The 17,389-nt window shown below is 46.5% G+C and overlaps 1 protein-coding gene and 1 long non-coding RNA gene across 11 annotated transcripts in view; one reads left to right on the top strand and one right to left on the bottom strand.

Moving 5' to 3' along the window:
* Window positions 1–561: 561 nt before the first annotated feature.
* On the bottom strand, window positions 562–9,927 carry LOC140843413 (uncharacterized). 2 transcript variants are annotated; one of them, XR_012121152.1, is made up of 3 exons: window positions 8,564–9,927; window positions 4,824–5,934; window positions 562–1,312 (listed from the first exon to the last, which is right to left on the bottom strand). It is a non-coding gene; the product is annotated as an uncharacterized lncRNA (long non-coding RNA). The 2 variants fall into 2 exon arrangements; XR_012121153.1 differs by having other exon boundaries at window positions 4,824–5,922.
* MTCL1 (microtubule crosslinking factor 1) overlaps window positions 7,213–17,389 on the top strand; it is a 157,684-nt gene continuing 147,507 nt past the window's right edge. For all 9 annotated transcript variants that reach the window (XM_037008371.2, XM_037008369.2, XM_037008367.2 and 6 more), the window contains exon 1: window positions 7,213–8,399. In XM_037008371.2, coding sequence (XP_036864266.2) covers window positions 7,344–8,399 — 1,056 coding nt within the window. In that variant the 5' untranslated portion in view covers window positions 7,213–7,343. The remainder of the gene's footprint in view (window positions 8,400–17,389) is intronic.

Below are 17,389 nucleotides of genomic sequence, written 5' to 3'. Positions count from 1 at the left end.
CATGCACTGTTTGCGCTCTGGTCTGGAATCCTGGGGCTGGGTGTTCAGCAGTCCTGGGCTCCCTCCCTCCCTGTTGACTTCTCTCCTCCCGCCGGGAGCTGGGGGGAGGGGCGCTTGGGTCCCACTGGGCTGGTGATTGTCTCTTACCCCCTTCGCCATGCGCTGGGTTCTCTTAGGTGTGAATGTGGTCTGGATGTTTTCCTGTGTCCTCTGATCTCTATTTTAGGAAGAGTTGTCTTTGTTATATTTTCATAGATACATGTGGTTTTGGGAGATGTCTGCTGCTCTACTCACGCCACCATCTTGTCTCTGCCCTGACCCCTCAGATTTAGTAAGCCAAGACATTTGTTAAAGCTTTTGTAAGTTCAGCTCATTTTATCCACGAGGTTGTTACAGGAGCACTTGAGAGGCCCTAGCCCTTGGGCCTCCATTGCAGTGAAAGATTCTTGGCTATGTGCAGGACAGAAATCAAATGTGCACCAGGTACAGCATGAGACAGATTTATTCAGAGGTTGAAGGTACAGACTGTAAACCACAGGCAGAGTAGCACCCCTCCCACCCCGACCCCCGGCAGTGTGTTAGCTCTTTATTGGAAGTACAACAGTTATGTAAAGCAGGGGACAGAATAGTCATGATTTCTCTGGGAAGATTCTCAAAGAGGGGGGCTTTAGGTCTCTTCTGGGGGTTGTCATGACAACAAACTGTCATGGTACTGATGGGTGTGATTTTTACTATGTAAATGAGATTTAATGAAGTTAGAGGTCTATTCCCGGTCAAACTGGTCGCCATCTTGGTTTGATCTCGTTGCAGCTAGTTCATATAGAAACTTGCTTATCAGTCTCAGGCCATTGTTCCATGTTCTGCTAGTCAAGCTAGCTCAGACTTTTTGTCTGCTTCACCCTGCCATTCCCTTTCCTACCTCAAGGTCTCAAAGGCCCAGGAAGACTGAGATATTTTATCCAAGGTAACTGAACAAATCATGGTGACCAGCCAAAGAACCCATGGTGTTATATCTCATTGTTAAATTTGTTTGACATTAATTTTACAGGGAAATAATAATTAAAATATATATTTATGTGTGATCTTATATGGTGTCCTATCTCCTGAATTAATCAGTAAACATATTTCACAAATAGTATGTGCTATGGAACCTTCCATAAATTCATTGTTCTATTTTTGCTCTCATGTAAACCTACTCTCATTTTCTATGTAAAGATGGACATTACATTTTGGTAGAAAGGCCAGTGAGCAGGATGAAGTGGTTAGTGGAATCTTCTACACATCTTCATTTCTGTTTTGAATAGCAGTACCTCTGTAGGTAAAGAAATAAATCATGGTGAACTACAATAAAAGCAAACACAAGACATGCTGTACATTTCAGAATCTGCATAGTGAAATGTGTAATGTTCTAAATTCAAGGGTGACAGCATAACCTATTAATTTCCCTGAATTTTTCAGAGTACACATGCTGCTGACCAGGAAAGGGAGAGTATTTTTATTTGTTTTCCTTATTTAACAATGTATTTTCCATGTGCACCAAGCTTCGAATCCCAATACAATTTTTAAAAATAACTTCAAAAGTTTTAGCAGTTATGTTGTAAGAAGAAAGGGGCCCAAAGTTTTAACTTAAAGTTTAGCAAACATGTCAAAAGCTTGTATAAGGCAATTCTGCCTCCTGTAATGAAAGGATGTCTCTTAGAATTACCAACCTTCACTCCTGTGCCCCTGAGGCCCACACTCCCCAGGTTCAGTGATTTTCTTCCAGTAGGGGAGGAGAAGCCATCCCAACACCCACCACTTGAGGGCCTCAACCAAGAAATCTTAGCTCTTTCTTGGCAAGACCAGTGGGTCTCAGCTATTTTAGTGCATAGCCCCCTTTCCTTACAAATGCTATCTTCCTGAAATGAGAACCATCTCCCTAAACATATATTTAAAAAAATTAATATAATATTGTATTGGGCATATAATAAGAAAGCAATTATAAGAAAATAATATGTATTTTAACACATAAAGCTGAGGTATGAAAATACTAGAAATATATACAATGAAGCAGTCAGGTTCTATACACTGAAGTATCTGCTAAAATGCAGACAAATGCAGGTGGGTTATATTGATGACTAAAAAACTTTGAGTGGCACTGCCATCAATGACAAAATGATTAAAGATGAAAAATTCATTGCAAGTCTCTGAATGAAATTGAGCCTAATTCCAATTTCTATTTGCAGCTACATTCCTAAAAATCCAGTATATATAAATTCAACCCTAAAAATACTGCTTTATATGTAAAAGTATTGTGTTTATATGTAAAACAGTGCTATAGACCAAATGTTTGTGTCCCCTGCCTGCCAAATCCATGTGAAATCCCAGTGCCCCATTTGATGGCTTTAGCGGGTGGGGCCTTTGTAAGGTGGTTAGCTCTTGGTGGTGGAGCCCTTGTGAATGGGATAAGTGCCATCATAAAAGAGGCTCCATGGGGGGACAGAAGAAGATGACCCTCTGCAGTCTGGTGGAGGACTCTCACCATAACATGACCATGCTGGTTCCTTGAGCATAGACCTCCAGTCTTTAGAACTGTGAGAAATAAATTTCTGTTCCTAAGGCACTCAGTCTATGGTATTCTGCCATAGCAGCCTGAAAGGACTAAAGACAGTTACATTTCAGGCTCAGGTAATGATAAACTTAAGAAATTTCTTTTTCAGTCTATGTGAATGTTTCAGAAGGACATTGGGAAGTTGTGTAATATGTGAGACAATTCTTTTCTAGGCATATTGCAAGAAACCTAGCATCCCTGACTCCTCTCCTAAATTCAACTAGTGCTCCCCAATCCCAATGTTGAATGAAAATGAGAAATACGCCAGCAAACTTCGAAATGCTCCTCGAGGGGCTTCCACCCTCATTAAGAACCAGGTCAAGAGCACAGGGCCTCCCTTCTCCCATCTGGCATATCCTTCCCCCGGTTCTCAGATCATAGGAAGACTCATCTCCTCCCCTGAAAGTCTGGCTCTGGGAAAGGCCTTGGGTGGGACACTCAGAGTTAACTGAGTAAATCTCTATGTCCATCTTTCCATCTCCATTCTCCGAAATTTCACACACAACCTTGGAAGGAATTTCAAAAAGAGGCAGGAAGCAATGCAAATAACAAGCATATTATACCTAGAGCTGTGTTAGAAACAGTAACAGTGTTTCTCAGGGTGTGGTCAGATGATTATGTGCATCAAAAGTATTTGTTAAATATAAAGATTCCAGGGCTCCACTCCACACCTTTGAAATCAGATCTCTGGGGGATGTGGCCATAGAATCTGCACTTTCAACAAGCTCACCAGGTGATTTTAATGTAATCGAAGTTTAAGAGCCTCTGAAGTCATCATCATTGTCACCACCACCACACACAGCTCCAGTGTGGCCAAGAGACTCAGTGGGTACTTAAAGGACTGGCCTGCTTCAGGTTCCATTTGGAATTTTGGCAGTAACCCTGCAAGAGTTGCTGGGAAGCACCCATACCCCCAGGGCTGGATCCATCAGTTTCCTCTCCTGAGGACCACCCAACTTCAGGTCCTTTTCTAACCCTAACTTTCTGAAGCACTAAAACAATTCTACATATAATTCTACCTGTGAGTACACAGCAGTAAGGGAGGTCTAGTCCTAAGTGACATTTTTCCTTTACAAGTAAAACAAAATCAAATAGTTTTTGTTTCTCTTTATATAACTGTATAGACATAGACTAGATTTCCACACTCACTTCAAGTTTGGTTCGCTCACATTTTAAAGAATATTGAAGACTACTCCACTGGTATTAAATAATGATGATGATGTTAACATTGATGATACCTTACGCCCAGACACACAGAGCACAAGCAGCTTAGGCAGGATTCAAGCCCAGATTTCCCTGGTATTGAAGACTCAGCTCTAGTCACAATACCACACTGCTCTTTGACAAGAAGATCATGGATCTAGTTACACTGAATTACTTACTACACACCAGTGCTGCTGCATACAGTTCCCTAGACCTGTACTCAGGCCTCTGCAGAAGAATGAGAAAATCAGAAACTTGGAGTAAAGTGCCAGTACTTACAGCACAGGGTTTACAATGCAGGGAATTGGTTACAGAGGCAGGGGAGGAATCCAGAGCCAAACAGGACACAGAAAAGTAATCTAGAGATTTGTAACCACAGGAAGCTGCAGCCATCCTTGATAGAGGCAATTGGAGGAGGCGAATTTACCAGAGGGAGCAGGTCATCCCGTGAAAGCTGGACCCCCATAGACCAGTCCCCAAAGGAGAGCTGGTCACTCTGAAGAAGCCATGTGAGATGGGGAGAGAGGTAAGAAGTACTCAGGCTTCCCCACTCCAGTCTCCTGACTGCTGGCCAAGCCCAATCAGCAAATGCAGGAACCTGGAAAACTAGCTTTTGTGGGTTGTTTTCCTTGTGTACAAAGCAGAATCAGGGAGCGCAAGAACTGGGTCTGAGGGCAGACAGACCGTAACAGGCACAAACACAGCCACAGCTACAATGTATTTTGTTGTTTTCCAGGCTTTAAGGCTCGTTTAAATAGTAAACCCCCAATGCCCTTAGACTAACTTGATTTGACAAAGCATTTAAAAAAAAATTGCATATGACTTTAAAATTTCCTATAATGCAAATAGTAATTCACAGAATATTGGAAAATAAAGAAAGCATTATTGAACGTCTCCTTCCCAGGGCCACCAGAAACAATCGCCAGGCTAATAATTTGGAGTACAAATTTTTTTGATATTACTTGAGGGAAAGGAAGCTGGCTACAAATAGTATGATCATCTGGCTAGTACTTTTCGAAGACTGACTTACTGAAACATTTTAAAGGTGGCCTTCTGCATGATTATATAGTAGGAGGAGCTGGCAAGCTTGTGCTAAGTCCTGGACATAATTCTTCAGAAATGGGTGTCTGGAGGAACATCAAGGTGAAGGTCTTGAACCCGGAGTTTTCTGGGCTCAGGGACTGCCTCTGCCGCTTTCTGATTCACCTGCAGTCAACCTGAAGGAGAGTTCGAGCGCCCTCTCGGGGAGAGCCGGCTTTGAGCATGGTGGCTTTTGGAAAGGGGAAAGAAGGCGGTGGCTTTCAAGCCTGTTTGTAGTGTTGTCCTTTGTCTCCAAATACTCCACGAAACATGACTGTGGTCCTACAAGATACTGCGTCAAAAAAGAATCAGTACAGATAATATTTTGTGTGGCTGTCACATGTTCGGAGAAATTGCGAAATAAACGGCTCCCAGCAGCTGAGCTGAGGAGGCTTCAGTGCCCTCAAGCGCTCAGCCACAGCACCCGGCGGCATCTCCGCGGGGATCTAAGGAGAAGGGAAGCAGGCAGAATGTCTTCTGCAGGTATGACTCTCCTAACTTAAAGGACTTTAAAAAAATCACTTTATCCTGAATTTTTTGAAGGAGGTGGCTAAGTAGGGTAATTTGTGGTTAAGATCACAGACTTTGGAGTCTATCTGTCCTTTTATTCTCATAAGTCTGTCCCCTCTTCTGTACCTCTACTTCCACTGCTCCCTCCTCTGTGCTTATGGCCACAACCACTAACCGCCCCCCTCACCCTCCTGCTTCTGCTCTCTGCCGCCTGCGGGAGCTTGCTAAACAAATAAGATTAGTCATGCTCCCAATCCTCTGAAGGCTCCCCAGCCTCTAGGATGATGTCCACAGGGCACTTGGTCCCATCCAACCCTCCAGCGAAAACTCACCTACAGCCCCTGCTCTGGCGAGTCCTGGGCAGTCACTCACCTGCAAGACCAGCCCAGCGTTGCAGAGAAAGCTCCAGCCTCCCCTGGTCGGGGTAGATACTCACCCTAGCGATCTGCAATTATTGCCCTTCCCTTCGCTTCCTGGCAATGCCTCGTCCAGACAACGGGCTCTGAGTATTCCTTTGCGTATTTCCCGACACCCAACACCTGGGACGGAACCTGCGCTCAACGTTATTTGAAATGCACTTTACAGTTTGCACAGTATTTTCTCAGATTTGAAAGTTTAATCCCCACAAACATTCAGGTGGCAGTATTTTCTAATTTATACAGGCAAAAGAACTGAGGCGCAAAAAGGTCAGTTGCCCAGGTTAGATTCAAATGGCAGAACCGGTATTCGAACCCGTGGTTCTCTAAGGGGATAGCGCGCAGGATTGAGAATTTTGCAGATTTGGGCGTGAATCCCTACCCAGCCTTGGACTAGCTAAATCCCTGACCTCACCCCCCAGCGCCTACATCCTCACCCTTCAAGAAGACAGTAATTCCAATTCAGGCTTGTTACGAGGATTAAATAAAACAATGCCCAGAAAGTGTCTAACAGTGCCTGGCTCGCAGCCGGAACTATAAATGTGAGTTCCCTCCTGACCCAAGCTTGGCAAGCTGCTTCTCCTGTTTCTACAGCAGCTCCTCCTCTGAGCTCCCGAGGCCACTGGGGGTGCCAACTGTGGAGCACCGTGCCCGTTTAACGCGAGAGCTGTATCGGACACCAGCAATCTTTAAAGGAGTGTGAGACTACCGGCTCAGCAGTGAGAGGACAGTGGGGGAGGAAACCGAGGGGCCCTGGAGGCAGGGGTAGGACGGAGGGGCCTGTGGGGAGTGCTGGTCATCCAAGGGAAAGCCGGCGCCCGTGGCATACACCGCGAGGGGCCAGCCCACGCCTCCCGAACCCTCAGTTTCCTCCAGGTGGCCAGCGCCCGCTCCCTTCTCCCCCACGCCACCTCTGCTACTAGCCTGCCTCCCCAGCTCCTGGCACTGTCCCTGCGGCCTCCAAAGCCAGGAGGGTCGCGAGCCCCGCCCCCATGCCCCCGCCCCCACCCCGGCGCCGGCTGGCGGGAGGCCGGACATGCGCACCGGGCGGCCGGGCGCCGGGCGCGGGGAGGCGGGGGAGAGCGAGTGCAGTCTCTCTCCGCGGGAGCGGCGGGGGCGGGCGCGGGCCGGAGCGGGCGGGCGCTGCGGGGAGCTGGGCGGCGGTGGGCGGGGAGTGGGACACGGGAGCCGGGAGCGCGCCGCCAGCGCAGCCGCCGGAAGAGTGCGGGTGTCCGCGACCACGCCGGCCGACCCACTAGTCCTGAGCGCAACATCCAGGGAATGCCAGTCGCACGGGGCCGCCGCGTTGCTGTGCGGGGAGAACTCAGGCGGCAGTGACCTCAGCAAGACGCCGGCGGCTGCGAGCCCTGCGGGGATCCTCCGGGCCAGGGGTGCGGGGGGACGGCGGCGGCGCAGGAGCGCGGGGTGCAGACCGGGCGGGGCTGGGGGACAGTGATGAGCGAGCGCGCCGGGAAGCTGCACGCCACCGCCGCCGCCCGGAGCATCTGTCGCTCGAGCTGCTGCTCCCGACCCGGGACACGGCCATGGAGACACTGAACGGCCCGGCGGGCGGCGGCGTCCCGGACGCGAAGCCGCAGCCGCCCGGCCAGAACCACCGCCACCACCACCTCCACCCGCTGGCAGAGCGTAAGCGGCTACACCGCGCGCCTTCGCCCGCCAGACCCTTCCTTAAGGACCTGCACGGCCGGCCCGCCGCGCCCGGCCCGGCCCAAGCCGCCCCCTCCCCCGGCCGATCGCCGGCGCCTGCCGCCCCGCGCTCGCCCAGCCTCGCGGGCAAGGCGCCTCCCTCGCCGGGGCCCCTGGCCGCGCCCAGCCGCCTCTCTCGGCGCAGCTGCGGCGCTCCCGGCGCGAAGGACAAGCCGCCGCCGGGTGCTGGGGCCAGGGCAACGGGTGGTGCCAAGGCCGCTCCGGGCCCGAGGAGGGCGACGCGTACGGCGCCCGCGGAGCCGCTGCCCCGAGCCGGCAGACCGCCGCCGCCGCCCGGCACCGAACCGCCGCTGGCCGCTACCAAGGGCCGAAAAGCCAAACGCGGCTCCGGGGCAGTCCCCTCCCGTGCCTCCGCGCCCCCGATCCCCCCCGCCCCGATCTCCGCCGTGACCTCCGCGGCCGGGCCCCTCGCCCCTGGCTCCCGCATCAGCCACACGGACAGCAGCTCCGACCTCTCCGACTGCCCTTCCGAACCCCTGTCCGATGAGCAGCGCTTGCTCCCCGCTGCTAGCAGCGATGCCGAGTCCGGGACGGGCTCCAGCGACCGGGAACCGCTGCGAGGAGTCCCCACCACGAGCGCCGCCGCGCGGGGGGCGCCGTCCGGCAGTCCCGAGCCCCCGGCGCTCCTCGCCGCGCCTCCCGCCGCCGGCGCCTGCCTCGGTGGTCGGAGCAGCCCGGGAGGGGTCTCCGCGGGGTCCCCAGGGCCGAGTGTGGCAGAGGATGTCGGGGGACGCGCGCCTCCGGAGCGAACTGTCCCCGGGACCCCCAAGGAGCCCAGCCCGGGCGAGCATCCCCGGCTGGTACCGGCGGCGGCGGCGGAGGAGCTGTTGCGGGAGATGGAGGAGCTGCGCTCGGAAAATGACTATCTCAAGGTGAGCAGCCAGCTCGTCGCAGGGGACCCGGAGGCGACCCGGGAGAGTCGGGTGCGGGCAGGAACCTGCGAGCCCCGCCTTCCCGGTCCTGATGAGCGCCTTCTCCCGCCTGCCGGTCCCTGCCCCTGCACGCGCTGGGCTTGGGAACTTAAGCCACAACTTACGGAAGGAGCAAGACCTTTGGGTCCCGGCCAGCTCTAAAAACCCACTTCACTTTTCTTGTTTCTAGAAGTCTTGCTTCTCTCCGCTGATGCTTTTGGCGTGTGGATTTGCTGGGGGAGCAGGAGCTGTAATTGCATTTTGGATACACAGCATTCTCCTCCCGTTCCCCCGCCCCGCGCCTCTCCCCATATACTGTGGGCCCCCCTCGGGCGTGTGTACTGGTTCCAGAGGGGTCGGTGGCCCAGGCTGCGGGCTCGCATGCCGCTTCTGTGTCTCCCTCAGGGGCCTGGTCGTTCGGTGATAGACCTTAAATTGAGGGGGTCGCTTGAGTGTCCCTGAGTTGAGAGAAATGGTGTCTCGCTGGCCAGTCCTTTGTAAACGTCACTTATTTTTCCGTGCGAGGAGAGGCCACTCGATTCCCTCTACATGCCCTCACTTTCGAGGGAATCACAACCTCGGCCGCCCTTCTCTAAGTATTTTCCATCAGGGCCTGCTAGCAGTAGCCTCTTGGTCTTGTTAGCTTTGGGGCACTCAGTCGGGCTCCATCTTTTCTCCAAGGAGGAGGCCTAGCGCTGCGGAACAGAAGGTTTAGACAATGCTGGCGGGTCAGTCCGTCGAGGTGACTTGAGAAAAAATAAGGGGGACTGTATTGAGGACAATTATTTTAATTTATTGTAATCCTCAGGTTAGTAAATAGCTACAGTGGTATAAATCTATTTTTTAATGTCTATTTTCTATAAATCATATTTCTGTTTATAGATAGAGATTTCTGATATCCTGCCAGGCCAATGGGGGTGGCCTTCTTACAATGGGTTGTGTGCTTTGTGCCATTTTCTCAGCAAATGCTGAACCTCCCTAAATGAGGCCCAATTTTCAGCTCGTGGAACCAGGGCATGGGCAACCAGGTGGACAGTGAAGTGTGCTATTTAAATTCAGACCAGTTTTATCAGGTGCTGCTTTGACCTGAGCCCAGTAGTCATTTTATCTTGTGCACAGGTTAACAGGGAGGCAGAGGAGGGAGGTGAGAAGAGAGGGCAGAAAGGGCAAATATGTAACTCTGGGTGAAATCATCACTTTTGTAAATCTGCACCAAATATATGCTCCCTGAGGGTGAGAAAAACGATCTTGTTCAGCTTGATAGCTCCAGCTCTTGGCATAATCCCTGACCCACAGTGTTTTTGATGAAATAATGTTTATGCCAATCATGATTGCTAAGCAACAGAAAATTGAGGTTTTTGGAAAGAAAAGATGTTTGAGATGTACATCTTTGAAGTTAAGTTAGGCAGTCTGGCATCATTTCAGGGTTCATTCCCAGGTAGCTGGTTATTTGCATTATCTTTTCAGATTTGGAGTCTCAGTGAGTGAAGTAGGTGTCTAACTCTGAAGTCTGAGCTGATTACTTCATATTTCAGTGAATCTTCACAACTAGGGTATAATTGTTGTTATAGTTATAACCCCAATTTCACAGACAAGGCTGCTGAGAACCAGAAGATGTAAATGACTTGCCCAGGGTCATGCAGCTCAGACGTGGTGCAGCTGTCTCTGATTTTCTCTGCTTCCAGAGCCTTTGCTCTTTTCATTGCACCAGGCTGCCTCCCTATTTCCAGCAAGGCTGGCTTTCTCGGAGAACACTGCTTGCTTAGGGTTGTTTTATTAGTTCAAAATGTTCCCAGTATTTAGTTTTCCTAAGGGATCTCTTTTCTTTTTAGGTAAAGAGCCATAAGGAACAATTCTCCAACAATCTTGTATACAGATGGTCATATAAATCCCACTGGCAATGTTTAATTTGTGGGAAATGTTCAGTTGCTATTTCCTGTGGAGAAAGTGTGGTGGCCAACCATTTACTATGCCTAAGTAATGTAGTGTCATGTAAACTTACTATTTCCTGGTCTTTCCTCCGACAGCAGGAGAGAGAAGTGGGTAGAAGACCTCTGAGTGAGGATAGAAAGTCAGAAGTATGATCACAAATACTCATGTGAGTTACATGTTCAGTTATTGAAAAGCTTAAATTATGAGTTCAACTTGGGAAAGAAACACAACAATCCAGGTAGACTTTTCTAAAGGTCAGTGACCCTTCCACTTATGCAAAATGGGGCTGGGCTGTGAGCATCTCTTGACCTCCTGGGGCAGTGGCAGAAGGCATGTCTGTGTACATGGGACTCAGAGTGTCCACATGTAAATTGAAACTTCTCGTTTAGTTGCTCCTGTTGCTTAGCAATACTTTTTTGAGATGGTAGATAAAGTGTATCCTTGACCTACTGCTTCCTTAGGGAATGTTGCACAGAACTCTCACTATTAGATAGAAAATTCCTCTATTATCTAACAAGGAGAGACTAAGCCCAGAAATTTTACTTTGGTATATGCTTGAGCATTGTGACCACATGAAGTATTGCATTCTTTCCTGAGTCAATTTTGTCACCCTTACTATATAAGACTCACACTTTCTGAGCTAGAATGACCAAAGGGTAATCAAGAAGAAAAATAAGGCCTGCAAAAACATAGGAAGATGTCTTATTTATTGATTGGAAAATTCAAGTGGAATTCTCATGGTTTTTAGCCAGACTATTGTATTTTTTATTTTTTATTTTTAATTAAAAAATGTTTTTTATTAAGGTATGATTGATATATACTCTTATGAAGGTTTCACATGAAAAAACAATGTGGTTACTACATTTACCCATAATCAAGTCCCCACCCATACCCCAATGCAATCACTGTCCATTAGTGCAACAAGTTGCCAGAGATCCACTATGTCCCTTCTCTGTGATACACTATTCTCCCCATGATCCCCCACACCATGTGTACTAAACATAATACCCCTCAATCCCCTTCTCCCTCCCTCTCCAACCGCCTTCCCACACCCCTCCCCTTTGGTAACCATTTGTTCATTCTTGGAGTCTCTGAGTCTGCTGCCATTTTGCTTCATTGTTATACTCCACAAATGAGGGAAATCGTTTGTCATTTGTCTTTCTCTGCCTGGCTAATTTCACTGAGCATAGTGTCCTCCAGCTCCATCCATGTTGTTGCAAATGGTAAGATTTGTTTCTTTCTTATGGCTGAATAGTACTCCATTGTATATATGTACCACATCTTCTTTATCCATTCATCTAAAGATAGACACTTAGGTTGCTTCCATATTTTGGCTATTGTAAAAAGTGCTGCGATGAACATAGGGGTGCATATGTCTTTTTGAATCTGAGAAGTTGTATTCTTTGCGTATATTCCAAGGAGTGGGATTCCGGGGTCAAATGGTATTTCTATTTTTAGTTTTTTGAGGAACCTCCACCTTGCTCTCCGCAATGGTTAAACTAGCTTACATTCCCACCAGCAGTGTAGGAGGGTTCCCCTTTCTCCGCATCCTTGCCAACATTTGTTGTTCTTAGTCTTTTTGATGCTGGCCATCCTTACTGGTGTGAGATGATATCTCATTGTGGTTTTAATTTGCGTTTCCCTGATGATTAGTGATGTGGAGCATCTTTTCATGAGTCTGTTGGCCATCTGAATTTCTTTGGAGAACCTTCTCTTCATATCCTCTGCTCACTTGTTAATTGGGTTATTTGCTTTTTGGGTGTTGAGGTGTGTAAGTTCTTTATGTATTTTGGACGTTAACCCCTTGTCGGATATGTCATTTACAGATATATTCTCCCAAACTGTAGGATGTCTTTTTGTTTTGTTGATGATGTCCTTTGCTGTTATTGTATTTTTTAAAATAGCAAATGGTAACAGAGAAGTGCATATCTGTTGTGCAGTGTGCAACTGTATGGGAACGTCCCCTGACCTTGCTTTCTATTCCTTTTTTACCTTCATCAAAGGGCCCCAGGGTGACTAGATGAAACATGCACACTCAGTCCAGGTGGCCGGCTTTTTGCATGAAAACGTCAGGAATCCACTCTTGTTATCCCCTTACCTCTGATGAACTTGAATGTATCTGTCTGGAAGTCAGAAATTAAGGTGAGCAGTTGAGTTCAGTTATCCAAAGGCATGTTTCTTAATCATAGGACTTGTACAGAATGCCTTTGGAGTGTTTCCTCCCTGCCTGCCACCACTGTGTTTTGCTTGAGTGCTCCGAGACAATCAGACAAGTACTAGTGCTCATGGCGAACATATTACTTATGTTCTCTGTTTTCACATGCTTTCGAGGAGAATTTAATCATTTTGAGTTTATTGGTCTATTTTGAAAATGCTGGTGATGTGCTCATAATACAGTTCTCCTATCCCCAGATAGTGTACCTCCAAATGCTGATATCTTCCTGCAAGATGGGAGTGGGTTGGTGTGGAGAAGGACTGCTTATTTTTGGTTAAAACAAAAGTAATTGCTGGCTGCAGGGTAGATAATATTGGATCCTTTGAGAGGAATTATTTTCTAAAGAGATGGTTGGTAGGTCATTTGGTTTTATCACCACTCATCCAAACGTACCAGCCTGCTTCTCATTTGAGGTAGTCTTTTGAGTTTCAAGCTTTGAAATGGTTTTGTTAAGCCTGCATTCCACGTGCTTGGGGTAGGAGTGGGGCCACTTTAAGGAGAGACTAAGCAGTTCTGAGCAGCTACAGTGCTTCAGCTGCTCTGTCCCCTGGCCCTGCTCCTGCTCCCTTTCTCTTAGAAGGGTGAAAGTGGACAGTATTCCTATTCTTGCCTGGCATTCCACTTTGCACACCCATTCTTTATTCAGTCTGTGAAAGTGGCTGTATTAGTCTTAGGTGGCAAGATAATACCGCCCAGAGCAAGCAGAGCCCATCAGCTGTTGGGTGAACTGTCACTTGGTAAACAATGGTAGCGGCCTGTGTGGCTGCTTAGCTACAGCTGGGACTCTGCAGTGAACATTTCCATTGTCCAGAGGGAAATGAGGTGGATTATTTGTATATTACAGCAGACAGTAGTTTCTGCCTACATCTCCCAGAAGATGGAATTATTGCAACAGTAGCCAGATGACTATTCCTACTGTCCAAACTGGGTCTGTTTAAGAAGGGTTATTAAAATAGAAGTAGTTATTGATTTCAGGTTGTTTAAAGAAGAATAAGATTTGAATAAAATTATCAGTATGATCAAAAGTTTTCATCACTTATACCATGGATGGTTTTTATGTTATATATGTGGATAAAAGTATCATAGAGATTTTCATTAAAATATTTCATTTTAACCTTGGTTTACTCTAGTATATACATGGTATACACTTTACTTTGATATATATATATAATAAGGCTTGATGTGTTCTCGGCGGGCAAAGTTGGGAGCTTCACATTACTTCAAGATTGCACTTTATATATGAAATTTGAAAAATATATTTAATTAAAACTGAATTTGCTTTTGAATGAGGTAATGGAGGTAACATTTAAGCATCCAACAGACCTGATGTTAATTCAATATAAAACTGTTGATTAAGCACAATTTTTCCCTTATTAGTTTCCGTGTTTTTTCTACTTTTACTTACCACGTCTAAATTATGTCTGCCTGAAACATTGTATGTTCTGCTTGATCTTGTTTTCTTAAACATTTAAATGGCAGACATCTTTAAGGTTCTTTAACACAATTTATTCTAGATTAGAGCATGCTGTCAGAAAATTAATGTTATGTTAGTTTAAAATCACTATCCATCATGACACTAATCTGAATAATCACAGTTTTTGCTTTTCAAATGTCTGCTGCTAGTTTATGTGGTTTATAATTTGCTTTTCTTGTAACTTATTTTCACTGAACCTGAAAATTGCTTTGAGGCTCTATGAAAAGAATCAAAACACTGGCCTTGGTCCCGTCTCTGCAGCAGACTAGTGTTTGGAGACCATTTAAACTTTTAGAATCTCAATTTCCTCATTTTTAAGATGGGGGTATCTTTATGGCACACTGCCCTATTTTTCTGAAGCCCAACTGCAATAATGGATATACTCTTATGTTGACAGCTGTCAAACTCTTAATGCTAGCCTGCTTTTATTATTTTACACAAGTGGTGGCCTTTTGAAAAAGTATGATTTAAGGCTTATTATTGTTTCACTTGTCCAAATTGTTGCAAATAACAGTATTTACTGGAAAGAGCCTGTGTTTGGAACAGACAGCCTGGGTTTGTAGTTTAGCTTCTACTTATTAGCTGTGAGATTTTGGCTATGTTAAATGGCATGGGTTTGGTCTTGTCTTTAAAATGCGGTAACAATGTTTCTGGCAGGGTTACTACAGGGTTATTGATGAAGGTAAAATGCTGAGTAAAGGGTGTCTTCTGTTCTACAAATGTAGAAAAGATATGGATCATAAAGGTAATGGTTCAAATACATGCAATTATGGTCTCACCCTAATTTTTTTCAGTGCCATTAATGTTAATGATTATTTATGTAAAAAAATATTTGCTGTTTTTCTCTGGCCTACTCAGTGATTTGGAGGTGTGGGTTCATCTAGCGCTTGGACAGGTTGTTAAGCCTGCAGTGCTTGTTCACCTCTACATATCGTATCTAGCATTTAACATTGGGGTCAGTGAGGGCCCTCCTGGTAAAGTATGAGAACTAGAGAACATTTTTATACCTGGAAGTTGTTATCTTATATTTTCCTTAGGCTATATCAATCACATTTTAAAAGGTTTTGTTTGAGTAACAGGTAATTCCAGTCATTAGTGACTTTGGCTATTATTGATAAGCTTTCTAGAAAGAAAACCAATCACAATTCCTTCCATGAATAGAACAGACAAAGTCACTATATGTTTGTATGTATATATATGCCCATAGTGATTATTACTTGTACTGAACCATTTTTTACTAGTTACTCAATGAAACAATTACCTTTCACTGTACCCAGACACAAGTTAGAGATTAAGCTCTTTCTCAAAGTCAGATCCATTATATTCATGGACGGAACCTTGATTTTGAAGATTCAGGACTAGTGTTACTGTTTTCCAGAGTGACGTTGTAATGTTTGCCGTCTGTGGTTGGTGTCCTCCAGCATGGGTTGTGTCAGGGGCACGGTTCCCATGTGCTGGCATCAAAGCCACAGTGTAGGGAGCAGGCATCAGTATCCACCTCTTCTTTGCTAAAGATCAGCAGGACCTTCCTGAAACAGCTGTGTTCTCCAGCTTCCTGAAGAGTCTGGCCTGTCCATTCTGTTCATGTACGTTCAACTGGCTGACCTATGCTCAGTCCAGTAACTCCCAGTCCCATTAAATTTTCCTACCAAGAACAAGTTCATAGGAAGAGATCTCCAAGAAGGAAAAAAGAAATGAAACTTGCCTGTACATCACTTTTTCAATGTTGAGATTTACCTTCTTAAGACACATAGAACATCTCATTTTTTAATGAGGTATTGTCATCACTGGTAGAGAAATTCTGTAGGAGTACGTAGAAGCCAAGAAGAAGAACATTTTGTTCATTTGACCACTAGGGAGTTGGCATACCTTCTTCTTTAGCATCCATTCTCCTTGGTAGTTCATTGAAACACTCTGTTAGGAGTCATGGTTCAATGAGTTGGTCATTTTCTTGCTTAGCGTAGTGTGGACAGTTTGAGGAGAATCTAAAGGCTGGGGCTTGGGAGCATGAGATGCCACGTCTGTGCTCTTTCCGGCAGACCACTGCATGCAGCTGAGGCTGGCTGGACGATTGTCTTCACCCTATTTGTGTCAACCTGTATTTTTCCATAAGGATCCCCAATTTATTTGTTAACACTTGTGCTTAATTTTATCCAGAATAAAATACTCTTCAGGAGGTTTCTTTCTGGTCAATTTCTTGTCTACCTGATGCTCTGATGTGGTGAAATTCTTGTTTTTTATTGTAAGTAAATCCCTGCACAAATGCAGGATTAGTGGGAGTGTTGAGAATCCTGGACAAGAATGGACAATTTAGGGTGTCTCTGTTTGGGAGTGTTTTTCCTTGAGCTGCAATACTAATTCAACAAAACAAACGGGAATGAGTGGGTGTATCCTTGTCTGGAGGCATTTAAACCGTTAATTATCAAACTAATCAGGAAAATTCCTAGAATGCTTTCCTTAATCTCCCACCTTCCAAACTGCCCCTCATTAAGATCTTTTATAATACTTCAACAGAATTTATGTCTCTCATGCTGCAGCTGTGTCTATGGGTTGGGAAGAATATTTTGTAATTAGGCTATAAGAATGGACAAAACAAAAGTGCAGTTATGTCTAGTTTTGGTTGTTTTAATGATTTGTTCTTTCTTGGTATTGACTGATGTTCATGTGTATTCATTCCACAAATATTTACTGAGGGCCTACAGTGTGGCTCACACCATTCTGGGTGCTGCCCACACTCCAGGTGTCTGCCCTGCTGGAGCTTAGTTTTTAGTGTGGGTGCAGATGAATGGGGAGAAACAAATAATACTAGACAGTGATAAGAGGTAGGAAGAAAATGGAGCAAGGCAAGGGACTGCAGGCAGTGGAGGTTGGGAGAAAGGCATTGTGTGTCTTCCACCTTGCATGACAGTGAGCTCTGCAAAGAGCCACAGTGTTTTAAGGAGCGGGCATAACAGGTGCAAGGCCTCCAGCAGGTTGGGCCCTGGGAGGTCAGCAGTGTGGCAGGAAAGGAGGGTGCAGCTCACAGGCCCTGGGGAAGACTTTGAATTTTCTCAGTGCAAGGGGAAGCCCCCAGGAGGGTTTGAATAGGGGTAGGTGGTCTGAGCTACATATTAAAAGGCTAAGTCTCTGAGTGGAGAATGGGATGTGAGGATAAGCTGGCCAGAGGGGAAGCAGGTGGCCCCACATGCTGGACTCACCTGTTTCTGCAGCTGCTCCCTTGAGAGGGATGCAAGTAGGATCTAGCCCAGTGGTGTGGCATTTTCATGTTGAGCTGACAGCCCTGGAATGGCTGTGGATTGGGAGGAAAGGTGGAAGCTAGGGATAGCTCCT

Source organism: Manis javanica, chromosome 9 (assembly GCF_040802235.1).
Source record: "Manis javanica isolate MJ-LG chromosome 9, MJ_LKY, whole genome shotgun sequence".
Lineage (NCBI taxonomy): Eukaryota > Metazoa > Chordata > Mammalia > Pholidota > Manidae > Manis > Manis javanica.
The sequence above is the reverse complement of the archived record's forward strand: the minus strand, read 5'-3'. Positions and strand labels throughout refer to the sequence as shown.